The 21,498-nt window shown below is 45.7% G+C and overlaps 1 protein-coding gene across 2 annotated transcripts in view; it reads left to right on the forward strand.

The window, feature by feature from the left end:
* Nucleotides 1-21,498, forward strand: part of LOC145347192 (histone-lysine N-methyltransferase Smyd1-like) — a 76,703-nt gene that overhangs the window by 22,453 nt on the left and 32,752 nt on the right. For both annotated transcript variants that reach the window (XM_080195032.1, XM_080195040.1), the window contains exons 2-4: nucleotides 1,068-1,244; nucleotides 7,498-7,711; nucleotides 13,056-13,186. In XM_080195032.1, coding sequence (XP_080051158.1) covers nucleotides 1,068-1,244; nucleotides 7,498-7,711; nucleotides 13,056-13,186 — 522 coding nt within the window. The remainder of the gene's footprint in view (nucleotides 1-1,067; nucleotides 1,245-7,497; nucleotides 7,712-13,055; nucleotides 13,187-21,498) is intronic.

Raw genomic sequence — 21,498 nt, forward strand, 5'->3', positions numbered from 1 at the left:
GCATGAAAAGGGTATGAAAGCGTGAGGTCACGTACCAATTGACTCAAGAACAGCTTCTTTCTTGCTGCCGTCAGACTTTTGAATGGACTTACCTCACAATTGGTTGATCTTTTTCTACACCCTAGCACTGACTGTAACACTACATTCTGCACCCTCTCCTTTCCTTCTCTATGAATGGTATGTTTTGCCTGTATAGCGCGCAAAAGCTATACTACGCTAACAATAATTTTCACCACATACTAATGTGACATTAATAAATCAAATCAAATAAAAAAAATCAAAAATCAAATCAAAAATCTTACATCACTGATGATGCAGTGTTGATTTAGATATTGAACATTAACCCTTTGAAATTGGGATTAGAATTGATAGGTGTTTGATGGCTGACATGATGAGCTGAAGGGCCTTTTTCTATGCTGTATGAATCTATGGGCAGGATTTTCCAGCAGTGCTCACCCCAGAACCAGGAAATCCCACCCGAGGTTAACAGTCCTTTACATGGTCCACCATCACCCACCAGCTATGGTTCTCATGGCGAGTGGGAGGGGAAAAGTCTGGTCTATGACTCTACACCTGAGACTTAGATAACTGAATTTTCAGGGCTGCCATCATGCGGTCTCCATGGCAATGTCTCTAACAATCAGAGCTCACTTGTCAACCCAGGACCCAGGTTCCATTCCCGGCTTGGGTCACTATCTGTGCAGAGTTTGAATGTTCTCCCTGTGTCTGCCTGGATTTCCTCCAGATGCTCTGGCTTCGTCCCACATTCCAAAGGTGTGTGGGTTGGGTGAATTGGCCATGCAAAATTGCCCTTTAGCATCACAAAGATGTGCAGGTTAAGTGGACTGGCCATGTTAAATTGCCCCTCAGTGTCCAAAAATGTATGAGTTCGATGGATTGGCCATGGTAAATGTACGGGGGTTACGGGGACAGGGTGGGGGGTGATGGGGAGTTGGATAAGGTGCTATTTAGGAGAATTGATGCAGATTCAATGGGTTAAATGGCTTCCTATAGGGATTCTATGGTTAAACTAAACACAAGATTTTCTTTCTTTGTCTCCATTACAGCCTCATATATGAAGTGTGCCACAGCTGTTTTAAGAAGCAGGCTAAACTCCAGCGCTGTGGGCAGTGCAAGTTTGCCCATTACTGTGACCGGACCTGCCAGAAAGCAGCATGGACAGAGCACAAGAATGAATGTGTCGCCATCAGGAACTACGGCAAGCCCACCAGTGAGACCGTCAGGTGAGCCATGAGTGGCTGCTCCCCTCCTCCTTGCAGCGGCTGCAGACAGTCTGTGAATGGACAGGGGAGTAAAGCAAACTGGATGGATGGGGTTGGGAGAAGTGGAGATCACCTGTGTTAAATATCTGGCCAATGTCTTGGAACATAGAACATAGAAGAACTACAGCACAAACAGGCCCTTCGACCCACAAGTTGCGCCGAACATATCCCTACTTACTAGGCTTACCTATAACCCTTTAACTCACTAAGTCAATATCTTAGCTTAGTCAATATCTTAGACTGTTAGACTACAAGATACAATGCAGCAATTCACCAAAGATCTTTAGACAGCACCTTCCAAACCCGTGGCCGCTTCCATTTAGAGGGACAAGAGCAGCAGGGAACACCACCACCTCCAAATGCCCCACTAAACCACTCGCCATCCTGACTTGGAAAAATATTGCCATTCCTTCGTAGTCGCTGGGTCAAATTCCTGGAGCACCCTCCCTAATGGCATTGTGGATCAACCCACAACACATGGACTGCAGTGATTTAAAATGGAGCTCACCACCACCTTCTCAAGGGCGACTAAGGATGGGTAATAAAAGCTGGCCAGCCAGCGATGCCCATATAAGAACGTAAGAAATAGGAGCAGGAGTAGGCCATCTAGCCCTTCGAGCCTGCCCCGCCATTCAATAAGATCATGGCTGATCTGAAGTGGATTAGTTCCACTTTCCCGCTTTCTCCCCATAACCCTTAATTCCCTTGTCTACCAAAAACCTATCTATCCGTGACTTAAATATATTTAGCAAGGTAGCCTCCACCACTTCAACAGGCAGAGAATTCCAGAGATTCACCACCCTTTGAGTGAAGAAGTTCCTCCTCAACTCCGATCTAAACTGCCCCCCCCTTATCTTGAGGCTGTGCCTTCTAGTCCTGCTATCCTTTCTAAGAGGGAAGAATCTCTCTACCTCTACCCTATCCATCCCTTTCATTATCTTATACGTCTCTACAGATATCCCACGGATGACAGAAAAATAATCTCATTCCCACTGTATTCCAGTGTAGTCATTTTGGCTTACCATGGAGAATGACCACCCTTTAAGGGTGGCAGGATGGCACAGTGGTTAGTAATCCTGCTTCTCAGCGCTAGGGACCCAGGTTCAATTCCCAGCTTGGGCCACTATCTGTGCAGTCTGCATGTTCTCCCCATGTCTGCATGGGTTTCCTTCAGCTGCTCCAGTTTCTTCCCACAATTCGAAAGACATGCCGTTTAGGTGTATTGAGCTAAATTCTCCCTCAGTGTACCTGAACAGGTGCTGGAGTGTGGAGACTAGGGGATTTTCATAGTGACTTCACAACTTTCAGACTGTGGGAGGAAACCCAAGCAGACACTGGGAGAACGTGCAGCCTCTGCACAGACAGTGACTCAGGAATCGAACCTGGGTCCCTGTGAGCTGCGAGCCTCCAGTGCTAACCACTGTGCCACCGTTCACATACTTGAAACTCCTTACCGAGCTTCAAGGAACTTGTGGGGGTTGATGATGAGGTACATCAGGTGGGTCGTGGGAGCGAGGGAACAAGGCAGAAATGGGAGTTAGGTGGGAATATCCAACCTCAGTGTGACAATGTCTTACCTTGATGTGTAACTGAGGGTTTATGGCCCGATTATAAGGAAGGTTTGATGTCATTATGGGGTGGTGTTTGCAATGCATCAAGGCAAGATCAGCAGTACAACTGAAGAATCAAGGTGTGACAACACAGATTATTCCGGAAAGCGAAGGCAGGGTGTATTATAGGACCACAGCAGTGCCCAGGAACAAAGAGCTGTAGAGCACAGGAACAGGCCCTTCAGCCCACCAGCCTGTGCTGACACATGACACCTTTCTAAAAACAACTTTAGCCTCGACGCAGTCCGTATCACTCTGTTCCCAGCCTATTCATGTATCTGTCAAGATGCCTCTTAAATATTGCTATTGTATCTGCTTCTACCACCTCCTCTGGCAGCGCATTCCAGATATTTACCACCCTGCGTAAAAAACCTGCCTCTCACGTCTCCTTTCAACTTTCCACCTTTTACCTTAAACCTGTGTCCTTGAGTAACCGACGTTTCCACACTGGGAAAAAGACTCCAACTAGCCATTCTAAGTTGCATTGGAGCTGGATGTGAAGCAGAGATAAGTGGTCAGTCAGGATGAGGGAGAAATCAAGAAGAGAAGGGGGGCAAACCAAAGGCAAGGGAGACCCCCAAGGTCTTCCCTTTAGGCCTGGAGGAGCACTTCTGATTCCCCTGGCCAAAAACCCGCTGTTCGGATGGTTCTGAATGACATTATCAGGCCATGGGAGTGGGCAACTGTCCTCTGCTGGATCCAAATGTCAGTTGAGATGGTAGGGGATGTAGTGGCAGGAACATACACCCCCCAACTCATTCCTTATAACCTCACCCACTCCACCCCACCATTTTAACCCATTCCCATAGCTTCCAGTGGCCAAGGGATCACCAATAGTCCTGCCAACTGATCTAGACATTAAGATACCTAGACAGCAGTACTTTGCCATCAGCCTCCCAGGGCTTGGCTTTGCCTGACCTGGCAGAGATTGGGAATTAGCTGCACAGCTTCACATCATTGTAAAGGAGGTTAGGTGTGAAGGTGTCACTGGCTAGAGCAGCTTATAGCAATTCATAGTATCATAGAATTCCTATAGTGCAGAAGGAGGTCATCCGGCCCATTGAGTCTGCACTGACCACAATCCCACCCAGGCATTTACCCTGACTACTCCCCCTGACATCAAGGGGCAATTTTAACATGTCCAATATACCTAACCTGCACATCTTTGAACTGTGGGAGGGAAACCGGAGCGCCTGGAGGAATCCCATACAGACACAGGGAGAATGTGCAAACTCCACACAGGCATTGACCCCAGCCGGGAATCGAACCCAGGTCCCTGATGCTGTGAGGCAGCAGTGCTAACCACTGGATTTGAAACGAGGGCCTCTTGACCTGCAGTCAAATGCTCTACCACTAAGCTATACTCCCTCAGCAATTGAAAAATATTTATCCAAAGATTCTTTTCCTCCCAGGAAATGTGTTGGGTGGGGTGAGGTGAGAGAGCATCAGGGTGATAGGGTTTCAGAGGTCATACCACCCCGTATGGACCAGCACAGCTTCACTTGTTCTTCTTTGTCATGTGTTTGTATCCCTCACCTGCAACATGTGGAGCTGGGATGTGACTGCTACCATGTCAAAGCACAGAACCATGGCACTAACAGATGCACAGTGGCAAGCACTGCTGCCTCACAGCTCCAGAGACCCAGGTTCAATTCTGGCCTCAGGTGACTGTCTGAGCATGTTCTTTCCGTGTCCGCGTGGGTTTCCTCTGGATACTCCTGTTTCCTCCCACGCTCCAAAGATGTGTGGAATAGGTTGATCCGCCATGCTAAACTGACCCTAGTGTCAGGTATTGGGGTTATGGGAATAGGGTCTGGGTGAGATTGTTGTCAGTGCAGGCTCAATGGGCTGAATGGCCTCCTTCCGTAACATAGGGATTCTATGATTCACAGTATATTTGTCTTTCACGAGCTTTGTAACTTTCTGCAATTTACAGCTGTCCAAGAATTCTGAGTTCCTGAACTCAGGCACATCCCCCTGTTAAGTTCCCCCCACATCTAGGCCCACATATCACTGGAATATCCTCCCTTCTCCTCTCTCTTAACCCTCTACCTCTTTTCCCTGGCCAAGGCTTTAGTCACCCGTCCTGTTATGTATTGTAAGCCAGCGCACCTCTGTGCGCTGTGTCACATGATTATGTGGAGATAGTATCAGAAGTATTTGGGGGATTTTTTTTCCCCTTACTCCTTGGACTGTCAGCAAGCAATGTCTATCTAATAAACCTTCATGAACTGGTTAAGTAACCCACCGTATGGCAACCTTTTTATTCTTCTATCTTCGCTGTATGAGTGAGCTGACCATATTAATACACAACAACTCCTCACATAAGACCATAAGATATAGAAGCAGAACTAAGCCATTCAGCCTATCGAGTTTACTTTGCCATTCAACCATGGCTGATATGATTCTCATTCCCATTCTCCTGCCTTCTCCCGGTAACCCTTTGATCCCCTCATTGATCAACAACCTATCTCTGTCTTAAACACACGCAATGACCCAGCCTCCACTCTGTGACAATGAATTCCACAGATTCACCACCCTCTGGCTGAAGAAATTCCTCCGCATCCCAGTTTTAAAGGAGTGTCCCTTCACTCTGAGGTTGTGCCCTTGAGTTCTAGCCTCTCTCACTCGTGGCAACATCCTCTCCACGTTCACTCTATCCAGGCCTCTCAGTATTCTTTAAGTTTCATCTGTGAAGATGGAATAGAGCTAGTATTTCAAGTCTGGATGACCCTTCTGAATGTTGGCTCGAGATGCTATCAGACCTGTTGAGATTTCCCAGTATGTTCTGTATTTGTTTCAGATTCCAGCATCTTTTACTTTTAACTCTTTATAGCTCCTTCTTTGGGCTAAAAGTGAATGGAGATATTTTTATGATTTAAACTCCTGCAGTCATCCAGGAATAGGGATGTTTTACCGCAATTGTATATGGCATTGGTGAGGCCACACCTGGAGTATTGTGTGCAGTTTTGGTGTCCTTATCTGAGGAAGGATGTCCTTGCTATAGACGGAGTACAGTGAAGGTTTTCCAGGCTGATTCATATGAGGAGAGACTAAGTGGGTCAGGATTATATTTGCTGGAGTTTAAAAGAATGGGGGATTTCAATCTACATATTGATTGGTTGACCCGTGCTGGACGCGGTGGGCTCGAGGAGGAGTTCTTGGAATGCTGCCGGGATAGTTTCCTTGAACAGTGTGTGTTGGAGCCGACGAGGGAGCGAGCTATCTTGGATCTGGTGTTATGTAATGAGGCGGGTAGAATTAGGGACCTTGTGGTGAAGGATCCTCTTGGGGAGAGTGATCATTGTATGGTGGAGTTTCTGATGCAGATAGAGGAGGAGAAAGTGGGTTCCCGGACATGTGTCCTTTGAACAGTGGGGAGTACGGTAGGATGAGAGAGGAATTGGCGAATGTTGATTGGGGGAGCGCATTGGAAGGTAGGTCTGCTGAGGAGCAGTGGAGGATCTTTAAGGAGATCTTTCTTGGTGCTCAGCAGAAATTTATTCCGATGGTTAAAAAGGATCGTAGGAGGAGAGATAATCAGCAGTGGATAACAAAGGAGGTAAAGGAAAGTGTTAAATTAAAAGTGGATGCGTTTAGAGTAGCTAAGAGTAGTGGGCGAGAAGAGGATTGGGAGAGGTTTAAATATCAACAAAGAATGACGAAGAAGTTGATAAAGAAGGGTAGGATAAACTATGAAGCTGGGCTAGTGCTAAATATAAAAAAGGATAGTAAGAGTTTTTATAAATATATAAAAAGGAAGAGGCTGACTAGGGTGAACATTGGACCCTTAGAGGATGAGAGGGGGACTTAGTGGTAGGGGATGGGGAAATGGCTGAGGCCTTGAATAACTTTTTTGTTTCGGTGTTCACGGAGGAGGACCTGAATAGTTTGCCGGGTGTTAGCGATGGAAAGGTGGTAGGAGTGGAGGGCCTGAATGACATTATTGTTACTAGAGAGGCGGTGCTCGACAGACTGGAGGGACTGATTGTGGACAAGTTCCCAGGACCGGATGGAATGCATCCAGGGGTTCTGAAAGAAATGGCGGAGGTGATAGTGGATGCCTTGGTGATTATTTTCCAAACCTCGCTGGATTCCAGGGAAGTGCCGGAAGATTGGAAAAGTCTGTTTGGCTCTATGTCAGACCTGAGACAGAGGGAAAATCTGTTAGATACTACACTGTAGCTGGGAGAGATTGCAATAAAAAATGTAGCAAACTTTTGAACAAGAGATGGATGACCAAGTCCGGGAAGCTGGGAGAGGGGGAAGGAGTGTTTTGGCATCAGGACAAAAATGATGGGATATTAAAAAAAGGGGTGAAGATGAAGGAGAAAGGTCACAGTTTAAATTGTTGAACTCAGTGTTGAGTCCTGAGGGGTACAATATGCCTAATTGGATCTAAATTCCATTGGTCGAAGAGGTGATGGAAGAAAATTCAATGGGAACTTCCAAAAGGTAACTGAATATATTGGAAGGTGATAGGTTTTGAGGGGTATTGGAGATCGAGCCTGGGACCATTTGGATAACTCTTTTAAAATACTGCCACGTGCTTGATGGACCAGCTTGTGTGTCTCAATGTTTCTCTGCTTTTGTCCTTCTCTCAGACTGGCTTCCCGTATCTTGTGGCGAATGGCGAGAGAGGAAGACATTGTCACTGCAGACCGCCTCTCTTCCCTTAAGGACCTCCAGGACCACGTGGACGACCTCAATGAGGAAGAGAAGGCACAGCTCGCTGTGGATGTTGAGGTTTTGCGCAGTTACTGGCACCCGAACAATCAGCACTTTGACAGCCAATCCCTATCTCACATATTTGGAGTGGTAAGTTGTGTGGAATCAGTGACCTCATCCTCTTAAGCATAGATCCTCCTAAAAAATAACTTACAAGGGCAAAGGTCATGTGAGTCGATCATTCTTCTTCGGCCCCTGGTAATTTGATGTCATACTGATTGGTAATTTGAAATTCAAAAGCGCTGTTCTTTTTTTAATTCTTATCACCAACATGCTGAATTCTGTTTCTGACTTAGGGCACAGAAAGAGGCCATGGAATCATAGAAATCCACAGAAGGAGGCCATTTAGTCCATCGAGTCTGCACCAATTCTCTGATAGAGCATCCTTCCCAGGCCCACCTCCCCCCATCCTATCCCCGCAACCCCGCATACTTAGCATAGCTAGTCCACTAACCAGCACATCTATGGACTATGGGAGGAAACTGGAGCACCTGGAGGAAACCCGCACAGACATGGGGAGAATGTACAATAGACAGTCACCCAAAGCTGGGAATTGAACCCAGGTCCTTGGCACTGTGAGGCAGCAGTGCTAACCACTGTGCTGCCGTGTCACCCATTTTTTTCCTCTAAAGAAACAAGGTTGAGAAAAAAACTCTGCAGCCGACTCGATTTACTAGCTCCTGGTCCATAGCTCCACAGTACAGCACTTCGAGCGTATCTTCATGCAAGGTTCTAAATGTTAACTGAATGCTTTACACATTGCGTGGCCACACAGACCACTGAGGAAAGTGTGAAGTAACGCCTTTTGGAAGGGCCAATGCATGTAGGAATTATATAGTAAAAAGTAGAACACTTAGGCGTATTGATAGACGGGAGATTTGGGCGTACATGTCCACCAATCACTGAAAGTGGCAAGCCAGGTGGACAAGGTAGTCAAGAAAGCGTGTGACATACTTGCCTTCATCGGTTGGGCATTGAGCATAAAAATTCACAAGTCATGCTGCAGCCTAACCTTAATTAGGCCTCATTTAGAATATAGTGTTCAATTCTGGTCGCAACACAACCAGAAGGGTGTGGATGCTTTGGAGATGGTACAGAAAAGATTTACCAGGATTTTCCCTGGAATGGAGGGAATTAGCCATGAGGAGAGGTTGGACAGGTGGCACGGTAGCACAGTGGTTAGCACTGCTGCTTCACAGCTCCAGGGACCTGGGTTCGATTCCTGTCTCAGGTCGGTGGAGGCTGCCTCGCTAAATATTTTTAAGACGCGGGTTGATGGGTTTTTGATAAGCGAGGGGGTTAAGGGTTATGGGGAGAGGGCGGGAATGTGGAACTGAGCCACGACAGATCAGCCATGATCTTATTGAATGGCGGGGCAGGCTCGAAGGGCTAGATGGCCTACTCCTGCTCCTATTTCTTATGTTCTGTGTGGAATTTGCACATTCTCCTCGTGTCTGTGTGGGTTTCCTCCCACAGTCCAAAGATGTGCGGGTTAGATTGATTGGCCGTGTTAAAATTGCCACTTAGTGTCCTAAGATACTTAGGTTAGAGGGATTAGCAGGTAAAATATGTAGGGATATGGGGGTAGGGCCTGGGTGGGATTGTGGTTGGTGCAGACTTGATGGGCCGAAGGGCCTCTTTCTGCACTGTAGGGATTCTTTGATTCTAAACTCAGTTTGTTGTCACTGGCTTTTGATGTCGCTAGGCAGATTAATGACACTGAGTGCAGGCTCTGGAAGCTAATTGTGATGGTTAGCTGCTGTTTCCAATCCTCTCCACTCAGACATTTTAAAGTCCCTGCTGCCCCATTGCCACCTCCGGGCATTTCTTCTGCAGCTCCTGCCAACGGCCAAACTTGTGCCCGAGATGGGGTCCGGTCAATCCGAAACCCAGCAGCTGATGAGTGTAACCTTTTCCTTTGACATTTATTTACACTGCATTTCTTTTGTATTTTTGAATTTATTTTATTTGGAAGTTATTTCATTTATGAACTTCGACATTCAGCAATGTTTCAGCATTTCTGTTTTGTTTCTATTTTCTGATGAGAAAGTTCCTACAAAAAAAAACAAACTGCAGAATTTACTTTATATTTAGTGATGAATTTTATTCCACAAGTTGTGGCAGCTAGGGATACACATGATGGCACAATATTTCACTGTATATTTTTCTGGGTAAGGAATGATCGAAAGAACCTAACTCTGGTTTTTACGTTGATTTCTACAGGCACCTATGATTCACTTGAAGTTTTTTTTCACTTTAAATTGTGACTTTAAGGAATGCAAGTGTAACAGTAAAGACATTAAAGTCCAAACCTTCCATTCCCCAGGGATTGTACTGGGGAAAGACCCCCCAGAAAATGGAGCTCCCTAGACGTCTCCACATAAGAACTGGGCGTGAGAACTGCCCAGGGTTTGAATTGATTTGATTTATTATTGTCACATGTATTGTGATACAGTGCAAGTATTGATTCTTGCACACCATACAGACAAAGCATGCAGTTCATAGAGTACACAGGGGAGAAGGAAAGGAGAGAGTGCAGAATATAGTGTTACAGTTAGATCTAGGGTGTAGAGAAAGATCAACTTAATATATGGTAGGTCCATCCAAAAGAATGATCTTCATTACTCAGTTTTTAAAAAGAGGAAGGGGATCTATTTCTGGTGTATTGGCCACAATTTATCCCTCAACCTCATAAAACAGAAAATATGATCATTTATTTCATGTGGAAACTTGCTGTGTGCAGATTGGTTGCTCTGTTTCCGATGCTGGCTTCACTTCAAAAATGTTCCATACGACCAATAGGAACAGAATTAAGCCATTCAGCCCATCGAGTTTGCCCCACCAATCAATGAGATCATGACTGATCTGATGTGATAATTCTCAACTCCACTTTCACGCCTTATCCACATAACCCTTTACTGACTAAAAATCTGTCTATCTCAGCCTTGAACATACTTAACGACCCAACTTCTACAGCCCTCTGTGGTAAAAAATTCCACAGAATCACTACCATCTGAGAGAAGAATATTCTCTTCATCTCTGTCTTCAATGGGTGATACCTGACTCTGAGATTATGCCCTCTGGACTCTTCCACAAGGGGAAACAATCTTTCAGCATCGACCGTATTAAGCCGCCTGAGAATCCCGTGTGTCTAAAAAAGGTCACCTCTCATTATTCTAAACTCCAACTTACTCAACCTCTCCTCATTAGAAAATCTCTCCGTACCCACTCAGGATTAACCTAGTGAACCTTCTCTGGACTGTCTGCAAAGGCAGAACATATATCCTTGGATCAGGAAAACAAAACTCTTTGCAGTATTCCAAGGGTGGTCTAACTAGTGCCCTGTATACTTTAAGCAAGACTTCGCTATTTTTATACTCTATTCATTTTGAAATAAAAGCCAACATTCCATTTGCTTTCCCTGCTGAAGTTGCATTCTGGTTTTTTGTGATTTATGCTCAAAGACCCCCAAATCCTTCTAAGTTGCAGTTTTCTGCAGTTTTTCTCCATTTAAATAATATTCAGCCCCTTTATTCTTCCTTCCAAAGTGGATAATTTAATATTTTCCTATATTATATTTCATCTGCCCATTCATTTAACCTGTCTGTATCCCTCTGTGGACTCTTTTTGTTATCCTCACCACTTCCCATCTATTTTTGTGTCAGCCACAATCTGCAAACTTGACAATAGTATATTTACTTCCCTTGTCCGTGTCATTAATATATGTCATAAATACTTGTAGCCCCAGCACTGATCCCTATGGCACTCACTGAGTTGGAGGTTGCCATCCTGAAAATCCCCCTCATATCCAAACTCTCAGTCTTCCTTCAGTTAGCCAACCCCTCAATCCAATACAATATTCCCAATACCATGGATACCTGTCGTATTAAGTAGTTTCCTGTGTGGTACCTTATCAAACTTTATTTAGATATCCAAATATATTACATTGATTGGTTTCCCTCTATCTATCCTGCTCATTATCACCTCAAAGAACTCTAATAGATTTGTCAGGCATCATTTCACCTTCATGAAGCCAAGCTGACTCCGCTTGATTATATTATGTATTTCTAAGTGCCCTGCTGTTAAATCCCTTATAATTTTTCCTTGACAGATATTAAGTTAACTGGCCTGTAATTACCCTTGTTTGTCTCCCTCGTTTTTGAATAATGATGTTACATTGGAAATTTCCAATCCTCTAGGTCCTATGAAGAAAGGCTAAGGAACTTGAGGGTGGGAAGGTCCTATGAGGAAAGGCTGAGGGACCTGAGGCTGTTTTCGTTCGAGAGAAGAAGGTGAAGAGGTGACTTAATAGAGGCATACATGATGATCAGAGGATTAGATAGGATGGACAGTGAGAGCCTTTTCCCTCGGATGGTGATGGTTACCATGAGGGGACATAGCTTTAAATGAGGGGTGATAATTATAGGACGGATGGCAGAGGTAGGTTCTTTACTCAGAGAGTAGTAAGGGTGTGGAATGCCCTGCCTGCAGCAGTAGTGGCCTCACCAAATTAAGGGCATTTAAATGGTCATTGGATAAACATATGGATGATATTGGAATAGTGTAGGTTAGATGGGCTTTAGATTGGTTTCACAGGTCGGCACAACATTGAGGGCAGAAGGGCCTGTACTGCGCTGTAATGTTCTATGTTCTAAGATTTTTCCAGAATTTAATCCATTGCTTGTAAAATACTTTGGGATATATTGGGATCATGAAATGTACATGATAAGCGCAAGGTTCCTTTTAAAGGATAAGGACACTGATCAAACATCTGGAAAGGATGTTTTATCTTGTGAGAGAATCCAGAACCAGGGACTACTGGGTAATAAAAAAGGATCATTATCAGAGACAGAGATGAAGACAACTATTTTCTCTCTTCAGGTTGTGAGTCTTTGGAACTCTCTTCCTCAAAAGTTTAAAATTTTGAAGTTTATTTATTAGTGTCACAAGTAGGCTTACATTAACACTGCAATGAAGTTACTGTGAAAATCCTCGAGTTGCCACACTCCAGCACCTATTGGGGTGCACCGAGGGAGAATTTAGCATGGCCAATGCACCTAACCAGCATGTCTTTCGGACGAAATTGGAGCACCTGGAGGAAACCCATGCACACATGAGGAGAATGTGCAAACTCCACACAGACAGTGGCCCAAGCCGGGAATTGAACCTGGTTCCCTGATAGTGTGAAGCAGGAGTGCTAACCACTGTGCCACCACCCTGGGCAGCAGAAGCAGAGCCTTTGAACATTTTTAAGGCAGAGATGGGTAGAGTTTTGAGAAATTTTATTGGGCGGGGGGGTAGGTGGGAAAGGTCAGCCATGATCTGAATGGCGGAGCAGGCTCGAGGGTCCGAATGGCCTCCTCCTGCTCCTAATTTGTACGTTTGTCTGTTCACCTGTTTTTTTAAAAAAAAGCTTATGTTGTTAATTCTCCAGATAAACTGCAATGGTTTTACAATCAGTGACCAACGTGGGTTGCAGGCTGTGGGAGTCGGAATATTTCCAAACCTCTGCCTCATAAATCATGATTGCTGGCCTAATTGCACAGTTATTTTGAACAATGGCAAGTAAGTTTTAAAAAAAAACAAAATAATTAGAATAATATAGTTGCATGAGCATTACTTTCCTGGAGAGGGTGAATTCTGCCTGATTGGAGAGTCAAATGTTGAATGATTTTCATTGATTTATTTAATGCTGCTACTGTGTTACATTTTAACTTAGAATTAACGAATAGTAGTTAGTGGATTATAGGAATACCAGTAGGCCATTCTGCCACCCCCCCCCTCGAATTTATTCAATCGTTCGGGTAAATTATGGCTGATGTGCATCTTAACTCCCTTGTATTGGCTTAGGGTCATAACCTCCTTCAGTACTCTGCCCAAGACAGGTCCGACTAGAGTACCATAATTAGGGCAAGGAGGTAGCCCAAATCTACCCCAGCCAGAACAGGGATCAAACCCATGCTGCCGGTACCAATCTGAACCAGTCTCCCACAGGAATCTACGTGGTTGTGGCAACATATACATTTACACACACGCTGTGGTCTGGAGTGATAGACCCTGACGATAGAGCCTCCAATTTCTTTCCATTGCACGGCAACTCCGAATCTCTTCCATTGGGTCGTGTTGGAAGAATTTACAGGTTATTAGTCATCCTGTTTGGTTGTTTGATGAACAGGCTTTTCTTGGCCCAGTCCTATACTGGGACTTAAACCCAACATGTCTGATGGGGACACCATCCACTGCACCACATAGACTTCCTTAAATAACCTTACTCAACACAAATCCATCAAAGTCATAGGCCAGAATAAAATCATAGAATCCTATAGTGCAGAAGGAGGCCATTCAGCCCATTGGGTCTGTACAGACCACAATCCCACCCAGACCCTATCCCCATAACCCATGCATTTACTGTAGTTAGTCCCCCTGACACTAAGGGGCAATTTAGCATGGTCAATCAACTGAACCTGCACATCTTTGGACTGTGAGAGGAAACCAGAGCACCCAGAGGAAGCCCATGAAGACACAGGGACAATGTGCAAATTCCAGACAGACAGTAACCCAAGCTGGGAATCGAACCCGTGTCCCTGGTGCTGTGAGGCAGCAGTGCTAACCACTGTGCCACCCGTTCACGCTGGCTGGATTTTTCCATCCCGCTGCAGTGAACGGAGGTTTGGCTGGGTGCCAAAATTCTCTGACCTCGCTGCAGCAGAAGTGTGACGTGATTGCCAGTAATATCGCGCTCTTAGAGTGTAATATGCCACAGATAATTGTTAAATGCAAAATACCGTAGACAGATAATTGTTAGCTGATTCAATTCACAGCCTGTCAGAGGTCCAATGCCACACTGGCTCCAGAAGGAGAGACAGAGGGCGGTGGGTTTAATTCCCAAACCAGAGTGTTGAGCACAGAGCCTAAGCTGACACTGTCAGAGTGCAGCACTGTTAGAATTTTAAGTCCAATGTTAAACCAGGGCCACCTCAAGTGGACCTAAAAGAATCCATGCATTATGTTGAAGAAGATATCTGGGGTTTTATAGTGTTATGGGAAATATTTATCCCTCAACCAATATCACTGAAAAAAAAACCTGGTGTTGTGAGACTTCTCACTGAAAAAAGTACCATCTAGTTATTACCTCATTGTTGTTTGTGGGCGTGTTGCTTGATCGAGTGGCTATGTGTTTCCTACATTACAGAAGTGGCTAAATTTCAAAATGATTTCATTGACAATAAAGCATTTTGAGACATCATAAACAGGTACTCTACATATAGGACTCCTTTTCTCCCTATAAGTTGTTGTCAACTAGTTCCTATTATTTTATATTTTTTATTCATTCATTTATTCGTGGGAAATGGGTATTGCTGGCTGGCCAGCATTCATTGCCCATCCCTAGCTGCCTTTGTTCAGAAAACAGTTGAGTGTCTACCACATTGCTGTGGTTCTGGAATCACATGTAGGTCAGGCTAGGTAAGGATGGCAGATTTCCCTCTCCAAAGGACATTAGTGAACCAGATGAGTTTTCCTGACAATCGACAATGGTTTCATCAATAGATTCTTAATTCCTGAGTCTTCTTATTGAATTCAAAGTGTCCAGTGAAGTGCCTTGGAATGTTTTACAATAAGAGATCTTACTTCAATCCAAGTTTCTCTTGCTATTTTGTCGCCATTGGAGGATTGTAGCATCAGGGAAACCTCAACAAATGTTCTCCTTGGAATAAAAAGGACAATGGTGAATGGACCTATCTGTGTAACCTCAAGAAAGCAACATTCTGATTAATAGTTGAGCAATAATACCACTATGCCATTTCCTTCCATACATACAGAAAAAGGCTGCGAAAAGGAGAAATAAAAATAAGTTTAAAATCAATAAGGAGTGTCAAAGTCCCATTGGCATACAAACAAATCCTATTTAAATGGGAACTGCTTTTCCCTTGATATCAGTTTTGTGGGGCCCACAAACAACCTGTGTGACTGCTGTAACAGAGTTTCTTTATTTTTTCATGGGATGTAGGTACCATTGGCAAGACTAGCTTGTGTTTCCCATCCCTACTTGCTCTTGAACGGAATTGTTTGTTAGTCCACCTCAGAGGGCAGTTAAGAGTCAACCTTCCTACTGTTGATCTGGAATTACCTGGAGGCCAGGCCAGATGAGGACAGTAGATTTCCTTAGTGAACCAGGTGGAATTTTTACAACGATCGACAATGATTTCATGGCAATCATTAGACTTATATTTGCAGATTTGCTGTGGTGGGATTTGAACCCTGGTCTCTAGAGTGTTACCCTGTATCTCTAGTTTACTTGTCCAATGACAATACCATTTCCCTACTGCCTCTCTTTGTGGAATTCCCAGGATAGCCTGGAGGCCCTCCATCCAAATGCGTCCCACATACATGATATTGATGGTGCCAACCATTTGCCTTTGGGTATCACAATTTTGTTTCTATTCTTCCTTGGAATATTCATGTCACTGACTGGGCCAGCATTTATTGCCCATCCCTCATTTCCTGAGGGCAGTTGAGAGCCGACCACATTGCTGTGGCTCTGGAGTCACATGTAGACCAGACCGGGTAAGAACAGCAAGTTTCCTTGAATACAAATGTATTCAAGAGGTGGCTGGATAAAGCACTTGTGGTGAACGGGATCAAAGGTTATGGGTAAAAAGCAGGCTGTTGAGTTGGATGATCAGCCATGATCGTAATGAATGGCAGAGGAGGCTCGAAGGGCCAAATGGCCTCCTCCTGCTCCTATATTCCAAGTTTCTATGTTAATGATTTTATGGTCATCAGTAGATTCTTAATTCCAGATTTTTTTATTGAATTCAAGTTCCACCACTTGGTACGGCAGGATTTGAACCCAGATCCCCAGAACATTAACTGAGTTTCTCGATTGATAGTCTACCACTATAGGCGACCACCTCCCCTAATCAAACGGCGCAAGATCACGCATGGTCTGCCACCCCATTCCGCCCTTATAGGAAATCTTTCCCTCTCCTGAACCTGCCACTAAACATAGACTCCAGAGTGGAAGATTCTGGTCCCATTTTTGGGCGTAAAATTGGTCCTTTTATTGCAGTGTTTATGATGCTGCTTTAAACTTATGTCATTGATGAAACATTTGCTTATCTGTCCGTATGTGGCCTTTTGTGTTTATTGACACTCCAGTGAAGTGCCTTGGAATGTTTGGCGATAAGAGATCTTACTTCAACCCAAGTTTCTCTTGCTATTTTGTTGCCAGTGGGGGAACCTCATCAAATATCCTTATTTGAATAGAAAGAACATAAGAACATAAGAAATAGGAGCAGGAGTAGGCCATCTAGCCCTTCGAGCCTGCCCCGCCATTCAATAAGATCATGGCTGATCTGTCGTGGCTCAGTTCCACATTCCCGCCCTCTCCCCATAACCCTTAATCCCCTCTCTTATCAAAAACCCATCAACCCGCGTCTTAAAAATATTTAGCGAGGTAGCCTCCACCACTTCAACGGGCAGAGAATTCCAGAGATTCACCACCCTTTGAGTGAAGAAGTTCCTCCTCAACTCCGTTCTAAACCGCCCTCCCCCTTTATCTTGAGGCTGTGCCCCCTAGTCCTACTATCCTTTCTGAGCGGGAAGAGTCTCTCCACCTCTATCCTATCCATCCCATTCATCATCTTATACGTCTCAATGAGATCTCCCCTCATTCTTCTAAACTCTAACGAGTACAAGCCTAGTTTATTCAGCCTCTCCTCATAGCTCAACCCCCTCAACTCCGGCATCAGCCTAGTAAACCTCCTCTGCACTCCCTCCAAGGCCAAAATATCCTTGCGTAAGTACGGCGCCCAAAACTGCACACAGTACTCCAGCTGCGGCCTCACCAATGCCCTATACAGCTGCAGCAAGACCTCCCTACTTTTGTATTCAATCCCCCTCGCTATGAAGGCCAGCATCCCATTCGCCTTCCTGACCACCTGCTGCACCTGCAAGCTGGGTTTTTGCGACTCATGCACAAGGACCCCGAGGTCCCTCTGCACCGTCGCCTGCTGCAGTTTTTCGCCACGTAAGTAATAGTCCTTCCTACCATTCTTCCTACCAAAGTGGACCACCTCGCACTTGCCAACATTAAATTCCATTTGCCATTTCCTGGCCCATTCGCCCAACCTATCTAGATCCTTCTGTAGACTCTCCACACCCTCCGCACAATTTGCCTTTCCTCCAATCTTGGTGTCATCAGCAAATTTCGACACCCTACACTCGGTTCCCTCCTCCAGATCACCTATATAAATAGTAAATAGCTGAGGCCCCAGCACCGACCCCTGAGGCACTCCACTAGTCACCATCCGCCAATCCGAATAGCACCCATTGACCCCCACTCTCTGCCTCTTATTTGACAACCAATCCTCTATCCAAGCTAACACCCTACCCCCAACTCCATGTCCCTTGACCTTCTGCAATAACCTCCTGTGAGGTACCTTGTCAAACGCCTTCTGAAAATCCAGAAAGACCACATCCACCGGCTCTCCTCTATCCACCGCCCTAGACACATCCTCATAGAACTCCAGTAAATTTGTCAGACACGACTTCCCTTTAATGAAACCGTGCTGCGTCTGCTCTATCAAGCAATTCCTCTCAAGATGCCTCGCTATTTCCTCCTTGATGACGGATTCTAACATTTTTCCTACAACAGACGTTAAACTAACCGGCCTATAATTCCCTGCCTTTTGCCTGGCACCCTTCTTAAACAATGGCGTAACATTAGCGGCTTTCCAATCTTCCGGCACTTCCGGAGTCGCGGATGGTGGTTTGTCTCCCTGGGGCTGGGATTCGGGATGTCTCTGGGCATGTCCCAGACATCCTGAAAGGAGAGGGTGAGGAACCAGAGGTTGTAGTACATATAGGTACTACTGATGTAGGCAAGAAGAGGGAGGCACTCGTGAAAAGGGACTATAGAGAACTGGGTAGGCAGCTGAGGAAGAGAAAAGCGAAGGTAGTAATCTCAGGATTGCTGCCTGTGCCACGGGAGAATGAGGGAAGAAATGAAATGAGGTGGAGGCTGAATGCGTGGCTGAGGGACTGGTGTAGAGGGCAGGGATTTCGGTTCCTAGATCACTGGGACCTCTTTAGGGGTAGGTGGGACCTGTACAGTAAGGATGGGTGGCACTTAAATCCCAGGGGGACTAATATCTTGGCGGGAAGACTGGCTAAGGCTACCGGGGGGACTTTAAGCTAGAAAGATGGGGGGAGGGAATTGCGATGGGGAAACTGGGACGGAGGAGGTTAGCTCCCAGGTCGGGGAGGACCGCAGGCAGTATGAGAGGGAGGTTAGACAGGGGGTGGAGAAGGGAAATGCCCAGACTGAGGGGCTGAAGTGTATATATTTTAATGCAAGGAGTGTAGTGAATAAGGTAGATGAGCTTAGGGCGTGGATTGCTGCTTGGGATTGTGATGTGGTGGCCATTACGGAGACTTGGATGCCTCAGGGACAGGACTGGGTACTTCAGGTGCCAGGTTTCAGATGCTTCAGGAAGGACAGGGAGGATGGCAGAAGAGGTGGTGGAGTGGCACTGTTGATCAGGGACAGTGTCATGGCTGCAGAGAAAGAGGATGCCGTGGAGGGACTATCTACAGAGTCTCTGTGGGTGGAAGTTACAAACAGCAAAGGGTCGAAAACTTTGCTGGGTGTATTCTATAGGCCGCCCAATAGTGACAGGGAAGTTGAAGTGCAGCTAGGGAAACAGATTCTGGAGAGATGTATTAATAACAGAGTTGTCGTGATGGGAGACTTCAATTTCCCAAACATCGACTGGAATATCCCTAGGGTAAGGGGTTTGGATGGGGAGGAGTTTGTTAGGTGTGTTCAGGAAGGTTTCCTGACACAGTATGTGGATAAGCCTACGAGGGGAGAGACTGTACTTGACCTGGTACTGGCGAATGAACCAGGGCAGGTGATGGATCTCTCGGTAGGAGAGCATCTTGGGAATGGTGACCATAATTCTATCTCCTTCACAATTGCATTGGAACGAGATAGGATCAGGCAGGCTAGGAAGGTGTTTGTCTGGAGTAAGGGAAGATACGAAAAAGTCGGGAAGTTACTTGGACAAATGAACTGGAAGGACGCGTTCTTAGGGAAAAGTACTGAAGGAAGGTGGCGGATATTCAAGGAATGTTTGTCTGGAGCTATGCATGACAACGTTCCGATGAGACAAGGGGGTTTTGGTAGGTCGCGGGAACCGTGGTGCACGAAGGCTGTGTTGAACCTAGTCAGGAGGAAAGGGAAGGTGTACAAAAAGTTCAGGGAACTAGGAAGGTTAAGGATCTTGAGGAGTATAAGGACTGTAGAAAGGAGCTTAAAAGGGAAATTAGGAGAGCCAGAAGGGGTCATGAGAAGACCTTGGCGGGTAAGATTAAGGAGAATCCCAAGGCCTTCTATAAATATGTGAAAGGTAAAAGGATGAGAAGAGAAGGGATAGGACCTATAAAAGGTGAAGGGGGAAAGGTCTGTGTGGAACCAGAAGAAATGGCAGAGGTGCTCAATGAGTACTTTGCCTCAGTATTCACGGTGGAAGCTGATCTGGGAGATTTTGCTACGGATTTGCAGCAGATGGAAAAGATTGAGTATGTGGATATTAAGGTGGAGGATGTGTTAGAACTTTTGAATTCTATCAAGATAGATAAGTCGCCGGGACCAGATGGGATATACCCCAGGATACTGTGGGAGGCGAGGGAAGTGATTGCAGAGCCCCTGGCGATGATCTTTGTGTCGTCAATGGAGACGGGAGAGGTTCCGGAAGATTGGAGGATTGCGGATGTAGTCCCTATTTTCAAGAAAGGGAACAGAGATAGCCCGGGAAATTACCGACCGGTGAGTCTGACCTCAGTGGTTGGTAAGCTGATGGAGAGGCTTCTGAGGGACAAGATTTACGAGCATTTGGAGAGGTTTGACATGATCAGGAATAGTCAGCATGGATTTGTCAAGGGCAGGTCGTGCCTTACAAGCCTAGTTGAGTTCTTCGATAATGTGACTGAACACATTGACGAAGGAAGTGCCGTGGACGTGGTGTACATGGACTTCAGCAAGGTGTTTGATAAGGTCCCCCATGCAAGACTTCTTGAGAAGGTGAGAGGACATGGGATCCAAGGGCCTTTGGCCTTGTGGATCCAGAACTGGCTTGCCTGCAGAAGGCAGAGAGTGGTTGTGGATGGGTCTTTTTCTGAATGGAGGTCAGTCACCAGTGGAGTGCCCCAGGGATCTGTTCTAGGACCCTTGCTGTTTGTCATTTTCATAAATGACCTGGATGAGGAAGTGGAGGGATGGGTAAGTAAGTTCGCTGATGACACGAAGGTCGGTGGTGTTGTGGATGGTCTGGAAGGATGTCAAAAGTTGCAGCAGGACATAAATAGGATGCAGGACTGGGCGGAGAAGTGGCAGATGGACTTCAACGCGGATAAATGCGTAGTCGTCCATTTTGGCAGAACCAACGGGATGAACGAGTACACTATCAAGGGCAGGAGTCTTAGTAGTGTTGAAGAGCAGAAGGACCTTGGGGTCCGGGTCCACAGGACTCTTAAATCGGCCTCGCAGGTGGAAGAGGTGGTCAAGAAGGCGTATGGTGTACTGGCCTTCATTAATCGAGGGATTGAGTTTAGGAGTCGGGAGGTAATGCTGCAACTTTATAAGACCCTTGTCAGGCCTCATTTGGAGTACTGTGCGCAGTTCTGGTCACCTCACTATAGGAAAGACGTAGAAGCTATTGAAAGGGTACAGAGGAGATTTACAAGGATGTTGCCTGGACTGGGAGGCATGCCTTATGAAGTTGAGGGAGCTGGGTCTCTTTTCCCTGGAGAGACGAAGGTTGAGAGGCGACCTGATAGAGGTTTATAAAATGTTGAGGGGAATGGATAGGGTG

The sequence above is a fragment of the Carcharhinus amblyrhynchos genome, chromosome 1 (genome assembly GCF_965287045.1).
Source record: "Carcharhinus amblyrhynchos chromosome 1, sCarAmb.v2.hapA, whole genome shotgun sequence".
Classification (NCBI taxonomy): Eukaryota; Metazoa; Chordata; class Chondrichthyes; order Carcharhiniformes; family Carcharhinidae; genus Carcharhinus; species Carcharhinus amblyrhynchos.